The sequence below is a fragment of the Nicotiana sylvestris genome, chromosome 10, assembly GCF_000393655.2.
Source record: "Nicotiana sylvestris chromosome 10, ASM39365v2, whole genome shotgun sequence".
In the NCBI taxonomy this organism is placed as follows: domain Eukaryota; kingdom Viridiplantae; phylum Streptophyta; class Magnoliopsida; order Solanales; family Solanaceae; genus Nicotiana; species Nicotiana sylvestris.
This window is the reverse complement of record NC_091066.1, coordinates 22,629,943-22,645,399: the sequence shown is the minus strand read 5'-3', so window position 1 is coordinate 22,645,399 and position 15,457 is coordinate 22,629,943. Positions and strand designations below refer to the sequence as shown.

General features: G+C 36.6%; 1 protein-coding gene across 3 annotated transcripts in view; it reads left to right on the top strand.

Annotated features, from left to right (window-relative positions):
- Window positions 1–15,457, top strand: part of LOC104249419 (ADP-ribosylation factor GTPase-activating protein AGD3-like) — a 43,526-nt gene that overhangs the window by 9,673 nt on the left and 18,396 nt on the right. For all 3 annotated transcript variants that reach the window (XM_009805847.2, XM_070160021.1, XM_009805858.2), the window contains exons 2-10: window positions 1,886–1,962; window positions 3,348–3,448; window positions 3,956–4,026; window positions 4,340–4,399; window positions 5,283–5,327; window positions 5,881–5,946; window positions 6,067–6,114; window positions 6,277–6,372; window positions 6,487–6,528. In XM_009805847.2, the coding sequence (XP_009804149.1) occupies window positions 1,886–1,962; window positions 3,348–3,448; window positions 3,956–4,026; window positions 4,340–4,399; window positions 5,283–5,327; window positions 5,881–5,946; window positions 6,067–6,114; window positions 6,277–6,372; window positions 6,487–6,528 (606 nt within the window). The remainder of the gene's footprint in view (window positions 1–1,885; window positions 1,963–3,347; window positions 3,449–3,955; window positions 4,027–4,339; window positions 4,400–5,282; window positions 5,328–5,880; window positions 5,947–6,066; window positions 6,115–6,276; window positions 6,373–6,486; window positions 6,529–15,457) is intronic.

Genomic DNA, 15,457 nt, shown 5'->3' with positions numbered 1-15,457 from the left:
AAGACACAACCAAAATTTGTTATTGAGAGAAGATTGAAGATGTGGAATTTTGCCAAGGTGGAGATTTGTTGAATTTGGCAAATCTTTTGTCCCACATCGGTGGGAAAAGAAGGGTTGGGGGGATTTTCCCCCTATAAAAGAAGGCTTAATGTTTAGGATTTAAACACACCTCTCATTTGCCTTCTCATCTGTTTAAGACATTTGTATCTTCTCTCTTTAGTATTATTTCACTTGTATTTTTGGAGTGAAATAAAATATTGGTTGTGTCCGAGGAGTAGGCAAAATTAGCCGAACCTCGTAAATTCTGGTGTTCCTTTTATTGTTGCTTTATTGTCTTATTTATTATTTGGTGGTTGTCATAATTTTTGGTATAGTAGTTGTGACTTATTCACACTATATACATTTGGCTTCCGCAACATGATTAACTTCTCAGTGAAATGCTTCCAATCCCAAAATTGATTGTTCCGATATAGCCAATCGAACCAAGCCCATGCATCGCCATCAAGGTAGAGGTAAGCGAGAAATAACCAGTCCTTCTCAGAGAAACCACGAAAGATGAAGTATCGTTCAGCCCGAAAAATCCAATCCTCTGGGTCGCCTCCACTGAATCTATCTAAAATCACCATTGGGACTGGAGTATGAACGATGAAAGCACCAATGTAATGAACCCAAGTTCTCAACACAAACACATACTTGTATATTATTATTACTGAATTGAATTACAGTGGAAGCAAGAAATACTAATAGAATTAGAGGAACAAGGGAGCATAACCAGAAGGGAAAGAGAAGCCAGACATACAGAAATAGAAAGGGGGTGAGAAGACACACTCACAGGAGGGGAAAGGAACTTCACAATACAATTGTCTACTTTATTTTACTAACCTACTGCTATTTAAACATTCTCTAACCTGGGTCCCGCACATAACTTGCTAAATTTCCCAATACGTCCTCAACACGTTATTTTCATTCATAACAGTGTGCATGTAGCCTCATGATGATTAGTTGTTAAGAAATTACAATAAGTTTCTGCCAAATGAATAGTAATTCATGAATTTTGGTTGAACGTTTTCTGCTTGGATAACTGCAGAGTAATCAACATTTGACTAATTTTTTTTCTATTTAAAATTTGATTGATAGATACTTTGACTTTCTGAGGTTTAAAGTAAGATGTAGATGAAAGATGAGCAATCAAACCTTTTATTTTATTGTTAGTTTAAACTTTGACTTTTTGAGGTTTGTGCTTGTGAATATCAATACTACTATAGTAATACTTTAGTTCTTCAATTATGGACATACTTCTTTATTTCTCTTTTACCCCTTTTCTTTCTTTTTTAGTTTTATATTAAAACTAGATCGTGTAGTCTTAAGAAGTGAAGTGTATGTCGAGAAAGTATGTACTTATGTATGTTGAGAAAGTAAGTGTGTGTGTGTGTATAACTGAAAACCTTATTATTGTTGAGTGCATTTCCCGACCGTGGTTTGCCTGGTATGAACTGTGAGGTTATCATGATTAAGGTGTTTTTGAAGGGGGAACCAAGGAATTATAGTGTATGGAACAGAGGTTGCAAAGGATATCATTCCATTAGTAGAGACTTGGAGACTTGTTTTCCATGTTATCAGCATGAAAACATGTTGTCTAAGATTTAAATGCAATTATTACTTATATGTGGTATAGTTATTAGTTAGATGCTAGGTGGTGTATCTAGTCCTGTGTGAATTTTCTAGATGCAGTTTGATATGACTTTGGCTCACATAAAAGCTTAAGCCTTTCCCATGGCATGTTTTAGTTTAATATGGATATCTGTAGGCTGAAGAATATGCTAATCATTTCTAATTTTCTCTGACCACGAGTGTGGGTCCTTAAATATTGTACTTGGTGGAACAGATCCAAGCTTTGGAGGAAGATTCCGAATTGTTGAGGGATAAATGTCTAAAGTTTTATAAAGGATGTCGAAAGTACACGTAAGTCTCTTTATGTTGCTCTATCAACTTGTCTTCATTAGTTGTGTTGCACGGCACGCTTCATTATTAAGTGGTTCTTATGTATAAAGGGATTAGCAGAGAAGAGAGAATAACGGTTGGAAGAGAGGAAGGTCTGTATGGATAACAACAAGAAACTCAATAACAAAGCTCTAGCAGCAAAAAGTATTTTAACTTTGTTGCACATAAGGGTAGCAATTTCATACATCATCTTCTAAAAAATTGAATACAACTTCGTAAAATCTTACCATTCTTATCTTATCATAGCCCCAAACTTTTATAATATCTTGTTATACTCCCTCTGTTCCATTTTATATGGTGCTATTACTATTTGGAGAGTCGAACGGTGCTGTCTTTTGCTATGATTTTTAAAACATTTTGAAATATTTTTGACTTCAACAATTGTTATCTACTGTACTTTTTATGTAGTTTCAGGATTTTTATTCGCATTTACGCTGAAAATTAGATGTGTTGATCCTCATACCTCGAACCTGGCCATTCTTTTTGGGACATAGGAAGAAAAAATTTTCATGAAATATTGCCCTTGCCGTAGCACATTGCAAGAATGTGTAATAAGTCATATTGTGCTCAATCAACACGTAGAATCGTTTAAACAGAATCTTATATTAGTGTATTTATGACTTTCTGCTAACAACACATCCTTAATCTTTAGGTTTTAAGAGCACATACACCATGAGGGATTAAAAAAGAAATGAAGGATTTTCCATGTCCTAACATGACCTGAGTAGATTTTGACATTGTGATTAGGGTATTGATGAGAAGAATAAAGAAAATAGATAGTCGTGGAAGTGCAACATAGAAGGTTTAATCTCCAAGCCTCACTTCATCATCTCACTTGATGCCCAGTATGTTAGATGTTCATCAATCTGTATGTTAATCCTCTTCTTTTAACAGTTTTAAGTCCCATTCAGTTTCATTATCATATTGTTGTCATATTGACATCCAATTTTATCTGCAAAGCATATTATGGTCTTATTCCTATCTGTATTCATTTGACAGTGCTTTTCCTCTATCTTCTATATCCCTCCTTCGCTTAATTGAAGTTCCTTTGGCAAGTAATTTTGTACTTGCTTACCTGATTGTATCTTTCAACATTTGCGTCTTCGAACTATTTGGGCTTATGGATGGACTACTGCAGTGTGTTCCACTTAATGAGTATAAAATGTCGCACCACTATGTACACTTAATGCAAATAGATATATGATCTTCTTTTCAAGGATGTCATCAAACATCAAAGTTAGAATTTGAAATTGTTTTTGTAAGATTTTATTCCATAAATAATCCTAACTCTTGCACAAGTTTTGTGTTGTTTATAAGATTCATTCATTCTTTTTTCGAATTTATAGAGAAGGTCTTGGGGAAGCATATGATAGAGACATAGCTTTTGCGAGTTCTCTTGAAACCTTTGGAGGAGGGCACACTGATCCTGTTGGTGTTTCATTTGGAGGTTCCATTTTGTCTTTATCTTTGCGTACAGCTTGCCATATAAATGATCTACTCTTGTGAAGACATTCATGGGAAGACATTGTTGAACACGGACAACAAAAACATGAACATCATGAGAAAGTTAACTATATAGAGGTTACACTTGCGAAGACATCATCTAGAGGACACTTACGACCAACAAAAACCTCATTTCTCATAGGAAGTATTTTGTTAGGATATAGGACTACTTATCCACAAATAGTATGTAGCAATTTCTAAATTCTAAGTTATGAATTGCTGTTATCACTGATTTTTCTTAATCAACTTCTGGTGTTTCTATTATTAGCTAAAAGTTAAAAGGTGAATGGAAGTATGGAACAAATTTGCATCTTTTGCTATCCTTGTCAAGCTCAATTAACCTTGTTTGCAAACATTGTATTGATTTTCTGCAGTAAGCTCTACTTAACAAAGAATCTAGAGTCAAATTCCTCAGCCAATTTATATTGATACATGTGATTTGCATTCTTAGGCTCTGATATGGTTAAATTTGCTATCGCCCTGAGAGAGATTGGAACATACAAAGAAGTTCTTCGATCACAGGTAGCAATTGCCTCCCTATATTATCTGTTGTTCAGCCATTATGCCATTTATCGAAGTGTTAGTGGTGATTTAGAGTCTTTTGTTCTGCATTATCATATTTGATTCCCAAATTTCTATGCATTGATTTTTTGTTAATTTGCTACATTACTTAAAAAGTGTTTTAACTTTCCTATGCCAATCTGACTTTAGAAGTGCATATACCTATTCTAGAATTTTCTTTTGACAGCAAGGTCTAAGTTACTATGGTGTGTGACTTTTGAAATATCATTGTCTGGTTAGTATCTTTTACTGACACCTTCAATTTTTTTCTTAGGTAGAGCAAATATTAAATGATCGATTACTACATATGGCTAGCATTGATCATCAAGTCAAGGTAAAATTGGCTGAATCTTCCGCCAGGCTTTATGGCTCTAACTAAATTCGAAAAACCAAAGACGTGGTAAAATTTCCCATTATTCCCGTGCCATGGGTCCTACTTAGGCCATAAGGCTTCCTAACTAAATAGGAAACTTTTTCTCTTAAAGCTTCTGAAATGAGTTTTATGTTCTCTGTTTCAGATTGAGTTATAAATTAAGCAAATGTATTTATTATATCAAATTTTGCCTAATTTGTTATAATAAATTAAAGACATATTAATTTGTAACATTTCGCATGTAGTTTCTAAATAGGTATATTTTTGACTTTTTGATAAATAGTTAGTTTTTACTTTCATGACATTGTATTTCAACTGGAAAATTTCTTGAAGTGGCGGAGGCAGGATCTCCACAAAGGGGGTTCAAAAATATTTTGTAGCTAGTTGGAATTGAACCTATAACCTTATGAAGGTTTTGAACTCCCATGACCACTAAACTGCACTTTTGGGTTGTGCTAAGGGGATTCAAAACTTAATATATAGAGGTAAGAAACAGATTTTGCCTTATATACACTGTGTAATTTTTCGGCGGGGTTCGCGTGAACCCCTTCCGCCCCCTGAATCCGCCCCTGTCTGCAGTGGAAACTAATTATCAGTGGGTTGAATGGAATCAATTTTGACCCACCAATAACATTCAGTGGGTTAGTTTTTGCTATGTTTCATACTCAACCTTTATTTGACCAGCCCAGTCTGATCTTAAACAACCCAATTTTCCCATGTCAACCATCTACATCTCTTTTTTCATTTCTCCCACTCTTGCCTTGCACACACACACACACATATATATATATATACATTAAATGCATATTTCACCTGATATTGCACGACTTTCCAATACTTTCAGGAATCTCGGAAGCGTTTTGACAAAGCTGATGTAGCTTATGATCAGGTGGATACAACATCCCTTTAGTCACACTGCATATCTTTTTTGTGATTGACTTGCATGTTTTTATGAGAATAACTCATTCAATTTGACAAGTACAATTATTTTTATAATGGAGCGATTTCTAATTGAAACTGAATGTAATTGTTGCCTAGTTCGATAAATGTCCTTCCCCTTTGAAATGGCTGACTTAACTAGCACTCTTGAATATCATTAGTGAAAGGATAGGCAATGCGGAGTGATCAAGTTCGTTTTGCTGTTTGTCGGAAAAGATTTCCTATTTTACGTTGACATTTTGTCCCCGTTGTCAAGCATTGACTGAATTGGATCTGGTAAAATTTTATCGTTTCAATATGGAGATTTTCAGAAAATGGATCTTTGGATATTTCCTTTCTGCATGACAGACGTTCAAGATCCTAATATCCTTGGTTACAGGATCCAGCACAGAAGATGGCCTTTCTAATTCTACTTCTTGCTCCCTTGTCTAAACATATGGAAATATCTTGACATTTGTTTGGGTTATAGCCTACTGAAAATACCCTATACTGCTTTTGTTCAGGTCCGCGAGAAGTTCCTATCATTGAGGAAAAGTACTAGGATGGATATAGCTGCAGCCATTGAGGAGGTACCACATATTGGTTCTTAAAATTGAAGATCAGTTTCCCTGTTTGTGTAATTGATTGATCAGGTAGTTTATGGGTAACTATTCTCTTTTAAATTCTAATTTGGTGGAGATCTGCTCCAGGAACTTTACTATGCAAGGTCGGCTTTTGAGCATGCCCGCTTTAATCTGGTAAACTAAGTTAATTTGCAATTTTTCAATTCCAGCCCTCCTCCCAAACACACCTATAGACATATTTATGTATGTACATTCTTTGGGAGTCAGTAACTAAATAATGATTCAGTTGACAAATAGCAACCATCTAATATTTGCAATTCGTCAAAACAAGATCAGGTTGGAGCTCTTTCTTCTGTTGAGGCCAAAAAGAAGTACGAATTTTTGGAAGCTGTTAGCTTGACTATGGATGCTCATCTTCAGTATTTCAAACAGGTCATTTTCTGTTTTCTTTTGAGTGGCAAACAGGTCTTGAAATGATGAAATGTAAGAGTTATTCACATTATGGAGTACGTCATGACTGAATCTAAGATACTACGCCATGTACAGGGGTATGAACTGTTGCATCAGATGGAGCCTTATATCAACCAGGTCATTATTCTTGTTCGAAAGCTAGTTGTGAAATAATATTTCTGTACTCTCCTCTTTCCATGAGGGCATTCTACCCTTCTAAATTGGAAGGGATGATAACGGTCCATTTACGAAACTAAATTGTCGTGTTCAGTTTCATGAGATCATGAGTGCCATCTCTTATAGATCTCCCTCAAATTATTTTACTATTGGTTCTCCAATAATCTATTAAAAGATGCTCATTGTGAGCTTGGAATTCCATAAATAACCAGGTATAGCAACCTAGGAATACATATTGAACATGCATATTGATTTTCTTATTAGACCACAAAAAATAAATAAATAAAAATAAAAAATAAAACTGGAACTGTACTCCAGCTGTTTTTTTCATTATATCATGATGAAGCGAGTATCCTGTTCCTTTTTTCTCTCTTCCTCTGTAGGCAGCATAAGAAGAGGAAATCTTTGTTTTTAGATCTATACTCTAGTAGCACTTAAATAGCAGTACATGCCAAAAAAGCATTCGTCATCCACAACAAGGCTGGGGATTGGCAGAAACTATTGAACTGGAAAAGCCAAAATGATCAAACCATTTCGCTAATCCATAGCCTTTTTCCTCTATCTGTTAGTGCATGGAAATCTCATGGGGTCTTGAATAGGTTTCGAGGGCTAATGCATTTCCATATAATTTGAGCCTAGGGGTGTCATTATTTCTCTCAACGAAATAAAAAAAGACATAAAAATAATTCAACAGGGTCAACACCGTACACCGTTAGTTGCATGTGGTGATCTTTGTTAAATTGATTTTGCAACCACTAAGTTTTAAGTGTTGGAGAGATTGTAGATAGCTGACAGCAGCGTGGTTGAGACCAAAATTGGGAAAGAAGCATCTATTTGTCCTCATTTTTTTTTGGGTAACAATGTGAAATTACCATTAACATCAACAACAATTACACTTATAGAGCACCTAATTTCCTGAACTCAAAAATTAGGCCTCCTACAAACAGAAAAATCTAATTACAAGTAATCTGTCTAATAAAATTCCTACATTTCTGTGCTTTCTTTGACTATTGAAGTAAATCTATCCTTTCTATCACTTCTCTCTTGATTTGTATAACTACCTCTTCAATATTTACATTCCTTCCTTGAAAATTTTTTGTGTTTCTTGCTCTCCATGTATAGTATACCATCGCTAAGTACACTGCAGCAATCACTTCTTTTTTGAACTGTTTTCAGTGCTTCCTTTTATCTGCTCCAACATTTGCTTCACTCTTGTATATTGTACATCATGCCCTGTCCATGTGTTCAACTCTTGCCTTACTGCTGTTATCCATCCACATTTAGCAAACAAATGATCCTGAGATTCCAATGCATCCTCATTACACAAAATACAGTGAACATTTTCAACCTGTATTTGCATCCCAATCATCCTATCCTTTGTCAGCAATTTCTCTAGTGTTGCTAGCCAACCTATGAATCTGTGTTTAGGTTGAGCTACTGCTGTCCATACTAAATCTGCAACTTCCAGCTTCTGTTGTCTACCAATTATTGCAAGATAGTTGTGATTAATAGAGTACTCCCCTGCAGGATTTAGAATGTATCTGCCCTGTGAGTACCACTCCCTCATCCCTTCTTTTACTGAGTTTAGCTTTCTCCAGTACCAGCTGCTATCTAAAGGTGGTGAATGTGTCCATATATCTTGATTTGACTTCATATAAAACCCTATGAACCCACCTTACCCAAAGAGACTCCTTGTTCAATATTAACTGCCATACAAGTTTTCCAATTGAAGCTATATTCCATTCCTTACATCCCTTGATGTTTAGACCTCCCATGCTTTTAGGACAACAAACTTTATCTCATGCAACTAAGGCAACCTTCCTCATCTCCTCCTTTTTGCCCCACAAATACTCTCTGCATAACCTGTCTACTCCTTTCACCACACTTTGAGGGAGGATAAAAACATTCCCCCAGAAGCTATGGATAGAGAATAGGATAGCATTTACTACTTGAAGCCTTCCTACATATGACAACTGTTTAGAATATGTGACACTAATTCTATGTGTGATCTTTCCAATCAGCATCTACCAGTCCATCTTATTCCATCTCTTAGGTGATAGAGGCAGTCCCAAATATTTGATAGGAAGCACTCCTTCAGTGAAATTTATTCTACTCAGCAACTGTGCTTTAATTTCATCTTCAACCCCAGCTACAAAGATATTTGACTTCTCCATGTTGGCAATCAATCCTGAAGCTTTACTGAAGTGATCTAGGGCTTCCATCACTCTATTCACAGAACTAGTATTACCTTTGCAGAATATCATCAGATCATCAGCAAAAATAAGATGAGTCAGCTTGATCTCTTTGCACATAGGATGAAATCAGAAATCTGGTAACCTGCTGATTATACTCAATGTTCTGGGCAAATACTCCATGACCAAGACAAATAGCAATGGTGACATAGGGTCACCTTGCCTCAGTCCTCTCTTACCATCAAAATATCCATGCCCTTCTCCATTAACTTTGACTGTGAACTTTGCAGTAGAAACACATATCATAATCCACTGTATAAATTTGTCAGGAAAGCCATATCCTCTTAATGCTTCCTCTAGAAACTCCCAACTCACCATGTCATATGTCTTTCTTAGATCAATCTTCATTATGCATCTAGGAGTAGTCCTCCTATTATAATGTCTAAGTAGATCATGGCATATTAGCACATTATGCATCATAGATCTTCCTTGTACAAATGTTGATTGGTTTTCTGCTACTATATAGCTGATTGTTGGCTTTAATCTAGAACATATCATCTTTGATATACATTTATATAACACATTGCAACATGAAATAGGTCTATATTGGCTTGCATTCTCAGGAGCCTCCACTTTAGGTATCAAAGCAATGTTAGTAGTGTTTATCTGTCTAAGCAATCTTCCATTCTGAAAGAACTCCAATATTGCTTCAGTGATATCTCCTCCCACTATTGGCCATGCAGCTTTATAAAAACCACTCCCAAATCCATTTGGACCAGGACTCTTATTGTTGTCTATCTGGAACATAGCTTGCTTCACTTCCCTTCTCAAGAAAGGTTGTATTAGTTCATCTTGTTGTGTTTCTGATAATCTGCTTCCATTTCTAATTATACTCGTGAAAGTCACCACTCTATCACTTGCTGTCCTCCCTAGTAAGTTCTCATAATACTCAACAAAAGTATCTGCAATTCTATCTGGATCTGTTAGCCAATTACCAGAGCTGTCTTTTATCTGAGTAACTGCCTGCTTCAGTTTCGTGTGTTTGATTACTGAGCGAAAATACTTAGTATTATCATCTCCCAATCTTATCCATGTTGCTTTGCTCCTTTGTTGTAAATATACTTCAGCTAAGTAGGATGAATTCCTAAACTTCTGATATGTTTTAGCTTCAGCTTGTTGATACTCCACATTTAAGGGACTTCTCTGCAACTGCTTTTGAGCCTTCTTTAGATTAGCCCTGTTTTCATTTGCTTCTGTCAATATGTTATTAAAAGCCTGCGCATTTAATGCTCTTAGTCCCTTATTTAGCAGCTTCAGCCTTTTAACAACCTTAAACAATTTGCACCCTTCCAGATTGATTTCCCAACCTTCTTTGACTATCCTCATGAATTGTGGATGCTTTGTCCAAATATTGCAAAATTGAAAAGCCCTTCTGATTCTTTGCCTCTCTTCTACAAAGGTCACCTTAGCTGGACAATGATCACTGATTCCTTCAGTCAGAAACCTGGCAGCACACTCTGGCATAGTAGTAAGCTATTAATCATTAATAAAAATCCAATCAATTTTTGAGAATATCCTATGCTCCTCATGTTTATCACTCCAGGTATACCTATTCCCTTGTGCTGGCAATTCCATTAATCCACACTCCATTACACAGTTGTGAAAATCCACCACTTCAGCCCATGTCACTTCCTTTCACCTATTCTGCCATCTGCATTCAACACTGCATTGAAGTCACCTATTACCATCCATGGCTTGATTGACTAATCCTTCCCACAGTCCTCTTCTCTCTTCCTTTGTATTAAAAGCATAAACATATGTTACCTCAAAAGCTAGCTTTAGTGGTATATACAAAACTTCACATGTTATTAGTTGAGCAGTTTTTTCCTTAGGCTTTACCTGGTAGTAACTTGGCCTCCAGGTGATCCAGATTCTACCATTATAGTGACATTCAAGATTTGTTACATATTGTCATCCTGCAAACATCATTTCTGCTATCTTTTCCATTCTCTCTTTTTTGATTTTTGTTTCTAATAAACCTATCAACCCTACTCTTTCCTCATTGCAAAGGAGTTTAGTCTCCTTTTGCTTATTAGGAGCATTAAGCCCCCTTGTATTCCAGCTTAGTAGACTAATCATCCCCATTGTGAGGGATGCTTAGACCACCCACATTACTTCATTCTCCCCCTTCTTTACTTAAATTCAGTTCCTCTTGCTTGTTGAGTATCTGAAATGAGTTGGACTTCTCCACTTGTTCCATCTGCCTCACCACAGTTTTACCAAACTTATTAGGTGTTTGCCGGTCTTGATCTCTATTTCTTTCCTTTTGTGCCCCATGATTCTTAACAACATATTGCTGAGTTCTCCCTACTGTTCCTTTCCCTGCATCATATCTCTTCTCTGGTCCATTTGCTTTCTGAACTTCCAGGTTTGCATTGTTCTCATTATGCCCTTGACCTTGCTTTTCCACATGTGTATCTGACACCTTGTCTTTATTCATATTTTCAGTTTTTTGAATTTTCTTCTTAATTCTACACACATCTTCCTCATGCCCATACTTAAAATAATGTTTGCATAGAGATGGTTTCCAATCATAACTAACCTCTTGCTCTATTATTTTTCCTTTTTCATTCCTAAACTTCACCACATCAGGTAGTTTAGTATTCATTTGAACCTCCACCAACAGCCTTGCAAACTTCAATCCAATCCTCTTCTCTGTGTTCTGGTCTACCATTAGAGGTTTCCCAATCAAGCTTCCTATCTTACTTAGCCCTTTTTGACTCTAATTTCTGAAGTTCAAATCTGGTAATTTAATCCAAATTGGTACTGTCAGTAGTTCCTACCTAGTGAATTCCAGCTCAGGTGTCCAACCTTTGACAATAAGTGGCTTATTATTAAAGTGATATATGCCCCCCTCAATTACCTCTTGTTTCCCTATTGTAGCATCAAATCTAACAACAATTACACCATTTTTAAGCACTGCAATTCTATCAACCCCATGTTTTCCCCACAACCTCTGTATGTAACCTTGAATTACTGCAAATGGTGGATGAGCCCCAAGCACATAGCATATCACAGCATTTCTCCAGTATTCAACTTCTGTACTTATATTATCCAACTCAATTTCAACAAAATTAAGCTCACCTGTCGATTTCGGTTGGACATACTCCAATTTGTACCCAGCATTTGATATTTTTGTAATATCAAAGTTGTCCCACACTGAAGTCTTCTTCCCTTGTACTTCGTTCATCTCTTCTACCTCATCAGCCCATGATTTCCTTCCATCTCGCGCATGCACCATTGGATTACTGCTTGTTGATGCTTCCTGAACTTCTTCCCATACTTGAATTGCTTCGATTTCTTTCTGCTTCTCTTTTCCAAGCATTTTTGTTACTGTTCCATTGACATTAGGGCTCAATTGTTTATCTCTAGAATTTTCAGTTATTGTTACACTTCCTCTGGTTCCTCGTTGATTTTTGCTACATAATTCCGCTGCTTCCTTCACCATTAGTACTCTCTGAGATGGGATCCGTGCTCTTTTACCCATGGTAGGCGCAAGTTAGTTAACATGCAGTGAGAGAGAATTGCCATTTTAGAGAGAATTGATACCCATTAACAATACTATTCCTTTGAGATTTTTTAATCACGATTATAGATTAAAAATGCGCCTTAAGCCAGCTACGAATATCAATAAGTTAAATTACTTATCTATAGTTTAAGATTACATGTGAAGGTCCAAAATTATGGAAATCATTTGTTGGAATAACCACACATTTGTTACTTAAGAGTAGTGATTGTATTCTAAGGCTCAATTAGCGTTTAAGCTATATTGCCCAGTGATACATTGATTGCTTGTCAACATTATCAAATGCAACTTTCCCAAATATTAATACACGACTGTTCAAATTTAAAGCAATTGCAAGACCGTTTCCAAACATTAATTCCCGATTACCCAAACTACATCACAGCACAACCAAACAAATAAGGTCCTAAAAAGAATACTTAAACAATCAGGGAACTAAAATGAGAACAATAATTAAAAAACTGATTAAAATATAATATGAACCCATTCTAAAGTTAAGAGTTGGACTGACCAAACAAGAAATGTGGCCTAATTCGGAGAAGCTAACAGCGAATACATCTAAAGACAATGAGAAAAATTGCAAAGGAATTTTGATAAACTGATCCTACTACTACATGATCAAGACAGAAGGTGATACTACTAAAATGAACCAACTTCACATTTCAAATCACTGCTTCATTTTCAGCCAAGATTCAATAAATAACTCAAGAATGGCAAGGCATGCAGTAAAGCTTTTTAAAAGCAGGCATGTCACACATAAGAGTTAACTCCAACATAAACAGTAAAAGGGAAAGAGATGGACCTGAAAAAATGACTTTTAATTAACATAACTCCAACAAATTATAGTAGCTGAACAGAACAAGTCACTACATCCAGAAATCAACGGACATAATCTCGAACGCGAACTCGGCTCAAACTTGGCTCAGACGGAATCCATGCGTTTTTGGAAAATCAACATCGAGATGAAAAAAAATGAAGAACAGTTTTTTTTGTTTTGTTTTAGTTTTTCGATTTTCCAAAGATTCTAAGAACCATGGACCTCTTTTGATTTCTGTCCTGTGTTTGTTTTGGTATGTGACTGCGTGTGTGCATGTTCCAACGAGTTGAGTTGAGGGCGATGAAGAAGAGAAAATCCGCTGGTTACGAGATGAAGAAATAGGAACGGATGGGAGCTTTGTTCTTCGCTGGTTTTGACTTCATGAAGAAGAAGAAGCTTAGTATCGATGGCTGGAGATCTGCAACTATGGCATGCTTTGTTCTCTTGGGTCTGAAGAAGAAGAAAATCCTTAGGGTTGATGTTGTCTTTGTGAAGAAGAAGATCAGGTTAGGGGGGAAGGTTGTGTATTGTGTATTGCGGCGCTGCCTAGGTCTTGAAAAATGGTTGATGGGAAGTTCTTCTCTTCAAGAAGAACGACGTAGGGGGGGTTCTTTTGGGGTGTCAGCGGCGGATCCAATCTAGGGATTGGTTTTTTTTTTCCGTCCTTTTCAGCTGATTGTAGAATGTAGGGATATAGGTTTTTGTTGGGTTTTTTTGGTTAAGGGGTATGTGCCTAGGAATTATGGGCTAGATCCGAAAATTAGGCCTAAAAATGGGTCGTTTGAGCCCAAGTTTTATCATTTCCCCGCGAACGAGACTAAAAATACGATCTCATTTATTAATTAATCCTACTTAAGTAAAATAACTATTAAAATAAGACTGACCGTTAAAATAAAATTATTTTTTGGTATTTTTCAAGATAAAAATGACTACAAAACATTAATCTAACTTTGTTTTTTGTAATTTTTATTTTCTTGTAATAAAATAAAGTAAAAGAGTCAAAATTAGTTAAAATAGCGATATTAGGCCTAAATTAAATATTTACATGCTAAAATATAAAAAATCTTGGAGAGGGTCAAAAATCACATGTCTACAGCTGCCCCTCTTTGACTGGAAACGCGAAGAGTTGTCAGACAAAGAACGACTAGACAGGTTTTTTTGACCCGACCCTTATTTAAGGAGACTAAAAACTAAGAGGAAGGAGAATGTGACCGAGCCCTGGTATCTGAGCTGCCTACATATCCTTGGCTATAAAGGAATCAGGCCACGTGTAGTTCAGAAGTGAGTGAGATGATGGAGTATACCGAGGTGGAGAGCCGGTCGAGGTGTCGTTCCGTCGAGGTTCCAGTCCGCAGTCCTGTTATTACATCAAAAAATGAAAAAGACTAGCTAAGCCTGTCAACTACGAGTTACAAAATTTCTATCTATAAGTCTTCTGAAGCTTTATCTTGAGTCTTGAATGGTTCTTCATGCAGAATTTAGATTTGAATTTTGGAACTTGTTAACTGCAGGTGCTAGCTCGTTCTTCTTTAGCTTTTCGGATCAAGACCGGGCATGTAGTGCTTGTGACTTCAATCACGTCTTGAGCAGTTCACATCTTTCATCAACTTCTGCATTTGGATTCACTTCTTGCCCTCTTTTTTTTTATTCTGGATTGTGACTAACTTCTGTTGATCATCTCGGACTGTTGACTCACATTCTTGCCGCGAGCTTCTTTTGTTGCTGACTTGAATTGCATTCTGAAGTGAATTCCCTTATTCTCCAGGTGGCGCCTGATTGCCAATATTTGAACTGCATTCCCTTGTTCTCCAAGTGGGCTCCTGTTTACCGAAACTTGAATTGTATTCCCTTTGTTACCTTAAACTGTTTTCCCTTGAAACATGTGTTGCCTTCCTTTGAAACTTGAACTGCTTTCCTTGTTCTTCAAGTGGGTGTCTGATTGCCGAAACTTGAATTGTATTCTCTTGCTCTCCAGGTGGGTGCCTGATTGCCAGAACTTTAACCGTATTCCTTTGAACGTTGCTGTTTTCCCTTTGTTCTCCAGGTGGGCTCCTGATTATCAACATTTGAATTGTATTCCTTTCCTCTGAAATTTGCATTGTTTTTCCCTTTGTTTTCGAGGTGGGCGCCTGATTTTCAACACTTGAACTATTTTTCCTCGAAACTTGACCTGTTTTCCCCTTGTTCTCCAGGTGGGCTCCTGATTGCTGAACTTGAACCGTCTTCCTTTGAACATTGTTGTTTTCCCTTTGTTCTCCAGATGGGTGCTTGATTTCCAACACTTGCACTCGAAACTTG